Below are 12,549 nucleotides of genomic sequence, written 5' to 3'. Positions count from 1 at the left end.
TGACATTTTGATGAGGACCTGTGGCCTAGAGAGGAATGTCCTGGGAGAAAGCCATTTTGAAACCAGAACTTGGAGCAGACTCCAGCCACGTGCCTTACCAGCTAACAGAGGTTTTCCAGACACCATTGGCCATCCTTCAGTGAAGGTACCCGATTGTTCATGCATTACCTCGGACACTTTGTGGCCTTAAGACTGTAACTGTGTAACCAAATAAACCCCTTTTATAAAAGCCAATCCATTTCTGGTGTTTTGCATTCCGGCAGCATTAGCAAACTAGAAAAGCTAGTAAAGATGGACATTTTTTCATGTGTTTTTTGACCATTTGTATTTCCTCTTCAGACAACTGCCTTTTCATATATTTTGCCCATTTTGTAATTGGCCCATCTGTACTATTGTCATTGAGTTAGGATTTCCTTATATATATGCAAGATATCAGTCTTCTGTCAGATACATGGTTTCCAAAAATTTTTTCCCATTGAGCTGGCTGCCTCTTCACCTTTTTGACAAATTTCTTTGAGGTACAGAAACTTCTAAGTTTGAGAAGTTCCCATTTATCTATTTTTTCTTTTGTTGTTTATGCTTTGGGTGTAAGATCTAGGAAGTGACCGCCTAATACAAGGTCTTGAAGATGTTTCCCTACATGATCTTCTAGGAGTTTTATGGTACTGTCTCTTATGTTGAGGTCTTTAACCCATTTTGAATTAGTTTTTGTGTAGGGTGTGAGATAGGGGTCCTCTTTCATTCTTTTGGCTATGGATATCCAACTCCCCAGCCCCACTTGTTGAAAAGACTGTTATGTCCCAGTTCAATGGTTTTGGGGGCCTTATGAAAGATCAGTCAACCATAGATCTGGGGGTCTATCTCCAAATTATAGATTCGATTCCATTGATCAATATGTCTATCTTTGTACCAATACCAGGCTGATTTGACTACTGTGGCTTTATAATAAGCTTCAAAGTCAGGGAGTGTAAGTCCTCCTGCTTCTTTTTTCTTTTGTAGAATGTTTTTAGCAATTCAAGGCATCTTCCTCTTCGAAATAAATTTGATAACTAGCTCCTCCAAGTCTTAATGACATTTAGCCTCCCTATCCATGAACCTGGAATATTTTTCCATCTTTTTAGGTCCCTTTCTATTTCTTTTAGTAGAGTTATGTAGTTTTCTTTGTATAGGTCTTTTACATCTTTGGTTAAGTTTATTCCTAGGTACTTGATTTTTTTAGTTGCTATTGAAAATGACATCTTTTTCTTGAGTCTCTCTTCAGTTTGGTCATTTCTAGTGTATAGGAATATGACTGAGTTATGTGCATTAATCTTGTATCCCACTACTTTGCTAAATTTGTTTATTAGCTCTAGTAGCTGTGTCGTCGATTTCTCAGGGTTTTCCAGATATAAGATCATATCATCTGCAAATAATGACAGTTTTACTTCTTCCTTTCCAATTTTGATGCTTTTTATTTCTTTGTCTTGCTGGATTGCCCTGGCTAGCACTTCTAGCGCAATGTTCAATAACAGTGGTGACAGCAGGCATCCTTGTCTCATTCCTGATCTTAGAGGGAAGGCTTTCAGTCTCTCACCATTGAGTACTATGATGGCTGTGGATTTTTCATATATGCTCTTTATCATATTGAGAAAGTTTCCTTCAATTCCTACCTTTTTAACTGTTTTTATCAAAAATGGATATTGGATTTTCTCAAATGCTTTTTCAGCATCTGATGATTTGATTTTTCCCTTTTGATTTGTTAATGTGTTGTAATACGTTGATTGATTTTCTTATGTGGAACCATCCTTGCATGCCTGGAATGAGCCCCACTTGGACATGGTGTATGATTTTTTTAATGTGTCTTTGGATTCGATTTGCAAATATTTTGTTGAGAATTTTTGCATCTGTATTCATTAGGGAGATTGGCCTGTAGTTTTCCTTTCTTGCAGCATCTTTACCTGGTTTTTGTATTAGAGTGATGTTACTTTCATAAAATGTGTTAGGTAGTGTTCCATTTTCTTCAATATTTTGGAAGAGTTGGAGTAAGATTAGTGTCAGTTCTTTTTGGAAGGTTTGGTAGAATTCCCCTGTGAAGCCATCTGGCCCTGGGCATTTATTTGTGGGAAGCTTTTTGATGACTGATTGGATCTCTTTGCTTGTGAGTGTTTGGTTGAGGTCTTCTATTTCTTCTCTGGTCAGTCTGAGTTGTTCTTGTGTTTCCAGGAAATTGTCCATTTCCTCTACATTATCTAGTTTGTTGGCATACAGTTGTTCCTAGTATCCTCTTATAATTTTTTAAGTTTCTTCAGGATCCACAGTAATGTCACCTTTCTCATTCATTAATTTGTTTATATGGGTCTTCTCTGTTTTTTATTTTGTCAGTCTAGCTAGGGGCTTGTCAGTCTTGTTGATCGTCTCAAAGAACCAACTTTTTGTGTTATTTATTCTCTCTATTGTTTTTTTGTTCTCTATGTCATTTATTTCTGCTTTAATCCATGTTATTTATTTTCTTCTACTTGGTTTAGGATTAGTTTGCTGTTCATTTTCTGGCTTCTTCAGTTGCTCCATTAGTTCTTTGATTTTAGCTCTTTCTTCCTTTTTAATGTATGCATGTAGAGCTATAAATTTCCCCCTCAGTACCGTTTTTGCTGCATCCCATAGGTTTTCATATGTTGTGTTCTCATTTTCATTCGTCTCTATATATCTAGCAATTTCTCTTACTATTTCTTCTTTAACCCACTGATTGTTTAGGAGTGTGTTGCTTAACCTCCAGGTATTGAATTTTCTAAGTCTCTGATGGTTATTGACTTCTAATTGTATTCCATTGTGCTCAGAGAATGTGCTTGAATAATTTCAATTTTTTTTTTTTTTTGTAATTTATTGAGGCTTGTTTTATGGCCAAGCGTATGATCTATTCTGGAGAAGGTTCCATGAGCATTAGAGAAGAATGTGTATCCTGGTGATTTGGAATGTAATGTTCTATATATGTCTGTTAATTCAAATTCATTTATCAGATTGTTTAGGTTTTCAATTTCCTTATTGGTCTTCTGTCTGGTTGATCTATGTATAGGAGAGAGTGATATATTGAAGTCTCCCACAATTATTATGGAAACATCTATTGCTTCCTTTAGTTTTGCCAATGTTTGTCTCCTGTACTTTGGGGCACCTTGATTGGGTGCATAAACATTTATGATTGTTATTTCTTCTCTTTGAATTGTCCCTTTTGTTAGTATGCAGTGGCTTTCTTTGTCTCTTATAACACCCTTGCATTTAAAGTCTATTTTATCTGAGATTAATATTTCTACTCCTGCTTTTTTTGGGCTGTAGCTTGAATGAAATATTTTTTTCCATCCTTTCACTTTCAATTTCTTTGTGTCCTTTTGTCTAAGATGAGTTTCTTGTATGCAACATATTGATGGTTCATATTTTTCAATCCATTCTGCCAATCTGTATCTTTTAGTTGGGGAGTTTAATCCATTTGCATTCAGTGTTATTACTGTGAAGGCATGCCTTAAGTCAGCCATTTCATCCTTTGGTTTATGTTTGTCAGATATATTTTTCCCCCCTCTCTCTTAGAGTCCTTTAATGTACCCATACTGAATCTCTTTAGTTCTGAACCTTTCTCCTTTCTTTGTTTCTCTGCTGTTAGGGCTCCCTTTAGTATCTGAAGTAGTGCAGGTCTTTTATTAACAAAATCTCTCGGCATTTGTCTGTCTGTGAAAAATTTATGCTCCCCCTCAAAGTTGAAGGAGAGCTTTGCTGGATAGAGAATTCTTGGTTGGCAATTTTTCTCTTTCAGAATTTTAAATATGTCATGCCACTGCCTTCCCGTCTCCATGGTGGCCGCTGAGTAGTCACTGCTTAGTCTTGTGCTGTTTCCCTTGTAAGTGGTGAATTGCTTCCCTCTTGCTGCTTTCAGAGCTTGCTCCTTCACTTCAGCATTTGACAATCTGATCAGATTATGTCTCAGAGTGGGTTTATTTGGATTTATTCTGTTTGGAGTTCGTTGGGCACCATGATTTGTGTATTTATGTTGTTTAGAAGGTTTTGGAAGTTTTCCCCAACAATTTCTTTGAATAAGCTTCCTAGACCTTTACCCTTCTTTTCCCCTTCTGGAACACCAGTGATTCTTACATTTCTCCGCTTTATGTTGTCCATCATATCCCTGAGATCCATTTCAATTTTTTCGATTTTCCCCCATTCTTTCTTTTGTTCTTTCACTTTCCATTCTGTCCTCTTCGAGTGCACTGATTCGTTGTGCAGCTTCCTCTAATCATGTACTGCGAGTATTCAGACTCTTTTTAATTTTATCGACAGTTTCTTTTATTTCCATAAGATTGTCTATTTTTATATTTACTCTTGCAAATTCTTCTTTATGCTCTCCTAGGGTCATCTTCATGTCGTTTATATTCTGTACCATGATCTAGTTGTTTCTCATTAGTTCTTTGATTAATTGCTCCAAGTACTGTCTCCTCTGATCTTTTGATTTGGGTGTTTGGATTTGGGTTATCCATATCTTTTTCATATGCTTTAAAATTTTCTGTTGTTTTTGGCCTCTTGGCATTTGCTTATCTTGATAGGGTTCTTTTAGAATATGTAGGCTAATTCAAAGACTTATCTCTAATTTGTCAGAGCTACAGCTTGGTGGAGTACACTTTCTCTGACTAACCAGCAGGTGGAGTCCACAAGCTGCCTAGTCCCCTCAAGCCAGTTCTCCCCAACTTTGTCTTTGTGGTGTATGGGGGTCTGAATCTTGTGCAGGTCCAATTGGTGCACCAAATTTCCGTGTGTAGTTGGTGCTGCCTGCCCTGAATGTGGGGGGTGTGTCTGAGTGTTTAGGAAGGGTGGGCAGCTTTAATAATCAAATATACCATGTGTTCCTGGAGACTTCAAGCTGTTGCAAGAGTCCAAACCTTTGGTTCAGTCTCGCCACAGTTTGTCTCTGTCGTGGACCCACAAGTTCCTGGTATTGGTGAATGGTCCCTGGGACTTCCTTGTCTATCCCTCTTCCAAGCTGTGCCCTCCTAGGGCCTCCACTGAGGGAAGATTGTGCTACGTCACAAGTGAGCGCAGTCTCCAAGGGAAGCTCTGGACTGCTGGGCCATGTAGGGGCATTTCCAGCCTGCTGAAAAGATGGTTATATGGGACATGATAATTTCGCCCTTTTCACGGACCTCCACCTTCCTAGCTCCAGGACAATTAGCTGCGGGTGTGCTAAAGGCTATTGTCCACGCCATGTACTAAGGCATGTGCATGGGTTGCGGGAAACACTTCCTGCCATGCTGGGTTGTGTGGCGTAGCTCTGGGCCACGGCACTGGGCAGGGGCATTCCCAGCACACCGAGAAGATGGCTGTATGGGGCGTGGTAATTTCCCCCTTTTTGCAGACATCTGCCTTCCTAGCTCCAGGACAATTTGCTGTGGGTGTACAAAAGGCTATTTTCCATGCCGCATACTGAGGCATGTGCATGTGTTGCGGGAAACACTTCCCACCATGGTTGGTTGTGTGGCACAGCTCTGGGCTGTAGTGCTGGGCAGGGGCGTTCCCAGCCCACCGAGAAGATGGCTGTATAGGGCATGGTGATTTCCCCCTTTTCTCTGATCTCCACTTTCCTAGTTTTGGGACAGTTAGCTGTGGGTGTGCAAAAGGCTATCGTCCATGCCAGATACTGAGGTGTGTGCAAGGGGTTGCAGGTGGCACTTCCTGCCATGCTGGATTGTGCAGCTTTCACTGCCGGATCCACAGCCACTTTTGGGTTTTTAAACTAATGTGTCTCCAAATGCCAGCCCCGGTTTTCCTGACCATGGCGTGGCTGCCTGTTCTCCAGCAGGCTCAGTCACTCATTTCAGAACACAGATTCCCAGTTTCACCAAGTGCATAGTCCCTGTGGATTTAGCAGACCTTGTCCAGCCGGTGCATCACTGGTATTCTGGAGCACTTTCTGTCTTTTATCTAGTATTTTTCGTGGAGACTTTTTTTGCCCTGTCTCTCCTAATCCACCATCTTCCTGGGTCATTCTTTTTAATCCATTCTGCCAATCTCTGACTTTTAATTGGAAGCTTTAATCCATTTACTCTTAAAGTAACTATTAATAATGCAGTACTTTATTTTGCCATTTTTCTATTTAGTCTTTTTTATGTCTTATGACTTTGTTGTCCCTCAATTCTTCCATTAATGCCTATTTTCATGTTTGTTTGATTTTTTTGTAGTGTACCATTATGAGTCCCTTCTTATTTCCTTCTGTGTGTATTTTTTCAGATATTTTCTTTGTGGTTTACCATGGGCTTAAATTTAACATACCAAATCTATAACAATCATCTTCAGTTTGATACCAACTTAACTTCAGTGGCAGACACAAACTGTTCCTAAACACTTCTGTCCCCTCATCTTTTTTTTGGTACATGTTATAAATTATTTCTTTATCATATATTTGAACCATAGGTTTATCATTACTTTTTACGTGTTTGCATTTTAAAACCTCTAAGAAGTAAAAAGTGAAGGTACATGCCAAAAAATACAGTACATTAATACAGGCATTTCTAACTACCCGTACGGTTTCTTTTACCAGAGATCTTTATTTCTTTATGCTTCTTCAATCCACTGTCTAGTGCCCCTTCTTTTCAGGCTGATTATTCCTTTTAGCATTGGTTATAGGACTGCTCTGGTGGTGACAAACTCCCTTAGCTTTTGTTTATCTGGAAATGTCTTAATCTCTTCCTGATTTTTAAAGACAGTCTTGCCAGATATAAAATTCTTGGTTGACAGTTGTTTATTTTCAGTACTTTAAATATTTCATCCCACTGCCTTATCTCCATAGTTTCTAATGAGAAATTGGGACTTAATATTATTGGGGCTCTCTTGTATATAATACATTGCTTTTTCTTTTACAACTTTCAAAACTCTCTCCTTGTCCTTGGCATTCAACAGTTTGACTACTATGTGTTTTGGCATGGTTATTTTCAACTTTATCCTGTTTGGAATTCATTAGCCTTCTTGAATGTACTTGTCTTTCACTAAATTTGGGAAGTTTTCTGCCATTATTTCTTGGACTATTCCTTCTGTCCCTTTTCTCTCTTTCCTCTCCTTCTTAGGGTCCCAATGTGTATATTGGTACACTTGATGGTGTCCCACAGGTCTCTCAGGCTCTGTTCCATTTTTTTCCTTCTTTTTTCTTTCTGCTCCTCAGCCTGAATCATTTTAATTATCTTGTCTTCAAGTTCACTGGTTCTTCAGCCAGCTCTAATCTGTTGTTAAAACCCCTTAAGTAATTTTTCATTTCTATTATTGTGGTCCTCAACTCCAGTATTTCTGTTTGTTTCCATTTTAAAATTTCTATTTCTTTATTGAGATTTTAATATTGTTCATTCATCATTTTCCTAATATCCTTTTGTCTGTCTCCATGTGTATTAGTTAGGGTTCTCCTTGGAAACAGAATCAATGAGAGATGTCTCTTATTATCAAATTGTAAAAGTGACTCACGCAACTGTGGGAGCGCACGAGTCCAAATTCTGCAGAGCTGTCAACAAGCTGTCAACTCCAAGGAAGACGTCCGACGAACTCCTCGGGAAATGAACCGACAACTTTGACGAACTCCTCAGGAAACGAACCGGCAACTTTGAAGAACTCCTCAGGAAATGAACCGACAACTTTGACGAACTCCTCAGGAAACGAACTGGCAACTTCGACGAGCTCCCCAGGAAAAGCTTCACTGAGCAGCTGAAGAAGAAGTGAAGGTTCTCTAACCGTCCGGCTTATAAGCCTCCAACTGATCACCTGGACCAAATCCAGCCAATTGCATTCTCTCACTGTGGAAGCACGCCCCTTGAGGAGTCATCAGTCAGCTGCAGTCAATTGACTGATGATCCGACAAACCAACCAGCCTCAAATAGCCTCACAGGAATCGTCAGGCCAGTGCCCGCTTGACCAGACAGCTAGGCCACCTAGCCAAGTTGACACATGAACCCAACCATCACACCATGTTTTCCTTCAGCATACTGAAGATTATTTTTTTTAAAGTCTTTGTCCAGTATGTACAAAGACTGGTTTTCTTCATTGAGGGTTTCTGAATTTTTATCTTGTTCCTTTGGATGGGGCATCATTTCCTGTTTCTTTGTCTTGTAATCTTGTATTGCACACTGCACATTTTAATATTTTAATGTGTTAACTGAGATTTAGTCCCTGTGGCATCTGTTTCTTAAGTTTATATACAGCTAGAGATATGACAGAGGTTTCTTTGTGTGCTGGAATCTAACAAAAACAAACAAATGCATAAAACAGCTTTCCCAGTCTTTGAGAATTGGCTCTGCATTGTCTGGTACTATTCTTCAGAGTTTAACTCTCCTGTTGAGAAGATCAGCCCAAGGAAAAAGTGAAGTGTAGGGTCCTCTCATCTTTTCCAAGCCTGGGTCTTATCTTGGGCTCAAGAATTCTCTTGTTTACAGGAGTCTGAATGTTCCCTCTACTCCTTATGAAATAGACTATCTCACTCATCTCCAGTGCTGAATTGTGATCTTAAAGCCAGTAATCCTTTGCCCTAGGCCATTTTGACTTAATTGTTTTATACACTGCTTTAGCTGTGTACAAGCTGTTTCTCCTTGTAGGGCAAGTTCTGAGAGGGTGAGCCAAAGAGGAGAGTCCTGGTTCTGTCTTTCAGGCTGCCACCCCATGGATTGGCACCAACATACAGGCACCCCAGTATGCACATAGGGGTTACTCTGCTCCATCCAGAACATGGCCAGGACTCACAATGGGAGTGCAGGCCAACTCCACACCATGAGCTTCTCATACCATTTAAAAGATGCATTTTCTTAATTTGGCACTTGTCCGTTTACTGCAACCCTTTAATTGTTTTCCAGAGTTTAATGAAAATGGTTCTGCCAGTTTTTGTTAGTCATTCAAAGATTCTGTGGAGGAATGGCATACTGGAGCATTTTATACTGCTATCTTGGTCAACTAGAACTCCCCAGTCTTTGTTGTTTTGTTTGTTTGTTTGTTTTTTTATAACTTTGCCTTATTATTGTTTTTAAATTTGATGTTATCAAATTTTCTTTTGACTTTTGGCATTTAAAAGAAAAATTCTATTCAAAACATCTTCTCTACCAACAAGAAAACAATATATTCTGTACATTTTCTTTTAATATTTGTATAGCTATCTTCCCAACTATTTAGGTTTTAACCCACCTGGAATTATCTTTGTGAATAGTATGAAAGAGATCTAACTTTTTTCCTTAGTAGTGAATTTTTCCTGCATTGTTTATTGTGAAGTATATCCTTTTCCACCTGTTTGAAGACATCACCTTTTTATATACTGAATTTCCATGTACACATGGTTGTATTAATCTATTTTTCTTTCACTAGCTCACCACTTCACTGTGTTAATTTTAAAAGATGTGCAATTTAATATTTTTCTTTCTTTTCAGAAAGCTGCCTATTGAACAATACTATTATTTGACACAGAACAAAAAAAGTGACGTCTACGGAAATGATTCTTTGTAAGTTTGAGTTTTGTTTTTCCTTATATGAAATCAAACAACATTTTTAAATGGAAATTAGTTATATGAGAAATAAAAAGCTCAAAATGAAGACTTTCAGGGCATCAACAAAATTGGTCATCCTTTTTCCAAAGTAAATAATTAATACTAGAAACCAAAACCAACAACAAAAAAAAACAAACCAAAAACAAACCCCCCTCAAAAGACAAACAAACAAAAACAATAGTAGTGTCTGGCATTTAATCTAGTCAAGACAAAAGAGGAAATTTGGAATAGTAACGTTAGAAGACATTTATACAGGTCATCTTGGTCTATTTCCCTGCCTCTGATCTACTTAACCCAAAGAGAAAAGACTTTGTTTCATTTTTTAAAGGGTTCATAGAAAATGCCACAGCAGCCCTCAACAATGTTTTTAATCACAATATTATGATAAGAGCAGTTTATGACCATCTACAAATAACTTAATAAAATTGCTCCCTAAGTCTTCTCTTTTTTTTGCCTTAAAAACACTGGTTCTTAAGTTTATCCTTTGCTTAGATGTGTTATTTTCCCATATATTAATTTATTTTTTTACTTTTTGAAATAGTTTTTAATGCTTATTACAAATAAAAGCATAGATTTTAATGTTCAGAGAAAGATAAAACACTGATAGCATTGAAGTAACAATGAAAATATCACTTCGTTGCTTTTAATTATTAGAATTGTTGGAATCTGTTAATAGTCAATAAATTATTATAGAGTTCAGCCACTAGAGGGAGCCAAACAGATATGAAATTTGTGGTTGCCAGGCCATATCCCTTTGGGATTACTTTAGCAGAACTTTGCAAAGCAGATGTGGAACAAAATTAATGGACTAGTTCCGGCAAGGAAGTGGTATCTCTGAACTTTTGCTATTTTTATTTTATCCTTTCAAATTTTGAGCTTTTTAAAAAGCTTTCTTTTTAAAAACTTTTTAAATATTTTATTTTCATTTTGGATGTAATTAGTTTTAGGCATATACTTGTCAATATCATAGCTAAATTTATCACTTGAAAACAACTTTAGATTCCAATTTGATGTTCTATATATAGTAGCTAAACTAGTAACACTCCATCCCTTGGATTCCTATTTTTATCACCCCTCAACCACCCCTTACCACATCTCAACCAGAAATATAGCTGGAAGACATGTGTTTTTTTTTGTTTTTTTGTTTGTTTTAGTACTAAGCTCACAAGCTTCAAGTACAAATAAGAAAGATATAAACCTTTTATGGTTCATGTGAATTGTGTATTTATAATACATTATAGGATAATAAAATTATTTGTCTTATATTACACTTCCTTGTGAATTTCCTCTACCATGGAGGAAAATATAATAAAACCAAACACTGTTTAATTTACTGATCTTTGCTGTCAAATTGATAACATCATGTTCCTTTTTCATGGCTAAAATCATTCAGAATCTTATTTGCACAGGCTGAAAGTAATTATTGCAATCAAATCTAAGTAGATGACAATCCTTCTCTAGAGTGGACTTAGTTGCAGGGCTGCAGTGTAATTCCTGGGCATGCAAGGCTGAGAGTGATTTGTAAACACAATCTTGTAATGAACTGCTTCAGAAAAGACCTGCTTCTGGGAACTGGGTCCATTTTGTTCTAGGTTTTCTGTTGACTGGGCAACATTTACTAATAGGAGTATGAGCAACCTGAGCAAAGAAAGAGCATGCGTGGTAGTTAGTTGCCCTCTCCAGCCAGGCCACATGTTAGGTCATGCAATTGCACCATGTGCCTTTTGTCAGGCTCCCTCCCAGCTCTGTGGCTACCACCAGATTGTAAGAAGGGATGTCAGTAAGATCCAGAGCTCTAGGTTCATCAGAGGTGGTCAGCCCCTGCTCCTTCACTGCTAATGAAGAAATGTGAAAAGGATGGTGAGTAGGGCTAATGTTAGAATAAGTGGAATGGGAAAAAAATATATCAACAGACAATTTAGATATGGAAATATGATCATATTTCTCTGTCTTGTCAGTGTTCAATATTTCAGAAAGTGAATCAAGAATATTATCTGAATACACTGTAGTTTGAAAATGGGATATATCTTTATTCTTAAGCAAATTTCTAATAGGAATGTAAGCTTTAAAAAGTCCTTAGTATAAATTAGGATGTGTTTCCTATTTTTATTCCAGGATTCCCAAACCACCTAATTCAACGGTAGAGTAAGTATTCAAATTATGTTTTCCTTCTCTATTATAATCAAGAAAAATTATTGGCATTCCCCATGGCTTAGACAAGTTTAAGGACAAGTAAGATTTTTCCTAAAAGTTTGATTTTTTTTTTTTTTAACAATTGAGGAGAGAGACTGGTACAAGTCCAAAATAACAGTATTATTTATTTCTCCCAATTATATCCCCTGTCAATCATTTTTTAGTAAACTTTTTATTTTCAAACAGTTTTAGATTTGCAGAATTATTACAAAGATAGTACAGAGAGTTCCCATACACCCCACACCCAGTTTTCCCTGATATGAATATCTTAGATTAGTATGGTACATTTGTCATAATTAAACCAATATTGATACATTATTAACTGAAATTCATTTTTATTCAGATTTCCTCAGTTTTGCCAGGATATTACATTACATGTTGTTGCCATGTCTCTAGGTTTCTCTTAGTTGTGGCAATTTCCCAGACTTTCCTTGTTTTTTATGACCTTGACAATATTGAGAAGTACCGGTCAGGTATTTTGCAGAGTTTCCCTCAGTCGGAATTTGTATGATATTTTTTGTTGCAGTTTACCAACCTCTTCCTTCTACTCCTCCCTGGATGGTGCACAGTGTTCTACTAGACTCTGGAGTCTCAAAGTGGTTGATTAAGGCAATTCTGCCAATTCAGTAGTTGTTTTGATGGAGAGACTGATTCCTAGAGCTTCCTATTCTACTGTCTTCCTCCACCACACTTTCTTAATCTTCACATCTGTGACAAAAGATATCAGAAGCTCAGATATCAGTCCCACTGATCCCACATCTCACCAGCTCAAGCTGGCACATACTGAGAAAAACCCAAGAGCATTGAAGTGAATTTTCTACCCAGATAAGTTAGTTAGCAC

General features: G+C 37.5%; 1 protein-coding gene across 2 annotated transcripts in view; it reads left to right on the top strand.

Moving 5' to 3' along the window:
* The window catches only part of C5H7orf31 (chromosome 5 C7orf31 homolog), a 99,235-nt gene that overhangs the window by 43,912 nt on the left and 42,774 nt on the right, over positions 1 to 12,549 (top strand). The window contains exons 4-5 of one of the 2 annotated variants that reach the window (XM_037837526.1): positions 9,399 to 9,470; positions 11,631 to 11,660. In XM_037837526.1, coding sequence (XP_037693454.1) covers positions 9,399 to 9,470; positions 11,631 to 11,660 — 102 coding nt within the window. The remainder of the gene's footprint in view (positions 1 to 9,398; positions 9,471 to 11,630; positions 11,661 to 12,549) is intronic. The other variant, XM_037837527.1, reaches the window with a different exon arrangement.

The sequence above is a fragment of the Choloepus didactylus genome, chromosome 5 (genome assembly GCF_015220235.1).
Source record: "Choloepus didactylus isolate mChoDid1 chromosome 5, mChoDid1.pri, whole genome shotgun sequence".
NCBI classification, from domain to species: Eukaryota; Metazoa; Chordata; class Mammalia; order Pilosa; family Megalonychidae; genus Choloepus; species Choloepus didactylus.
The sequence above is the reverse complement of the archived record's forward strand: the minus strand, read 5'-3'. Positions and strand labels throughout refer to the sequence as shown.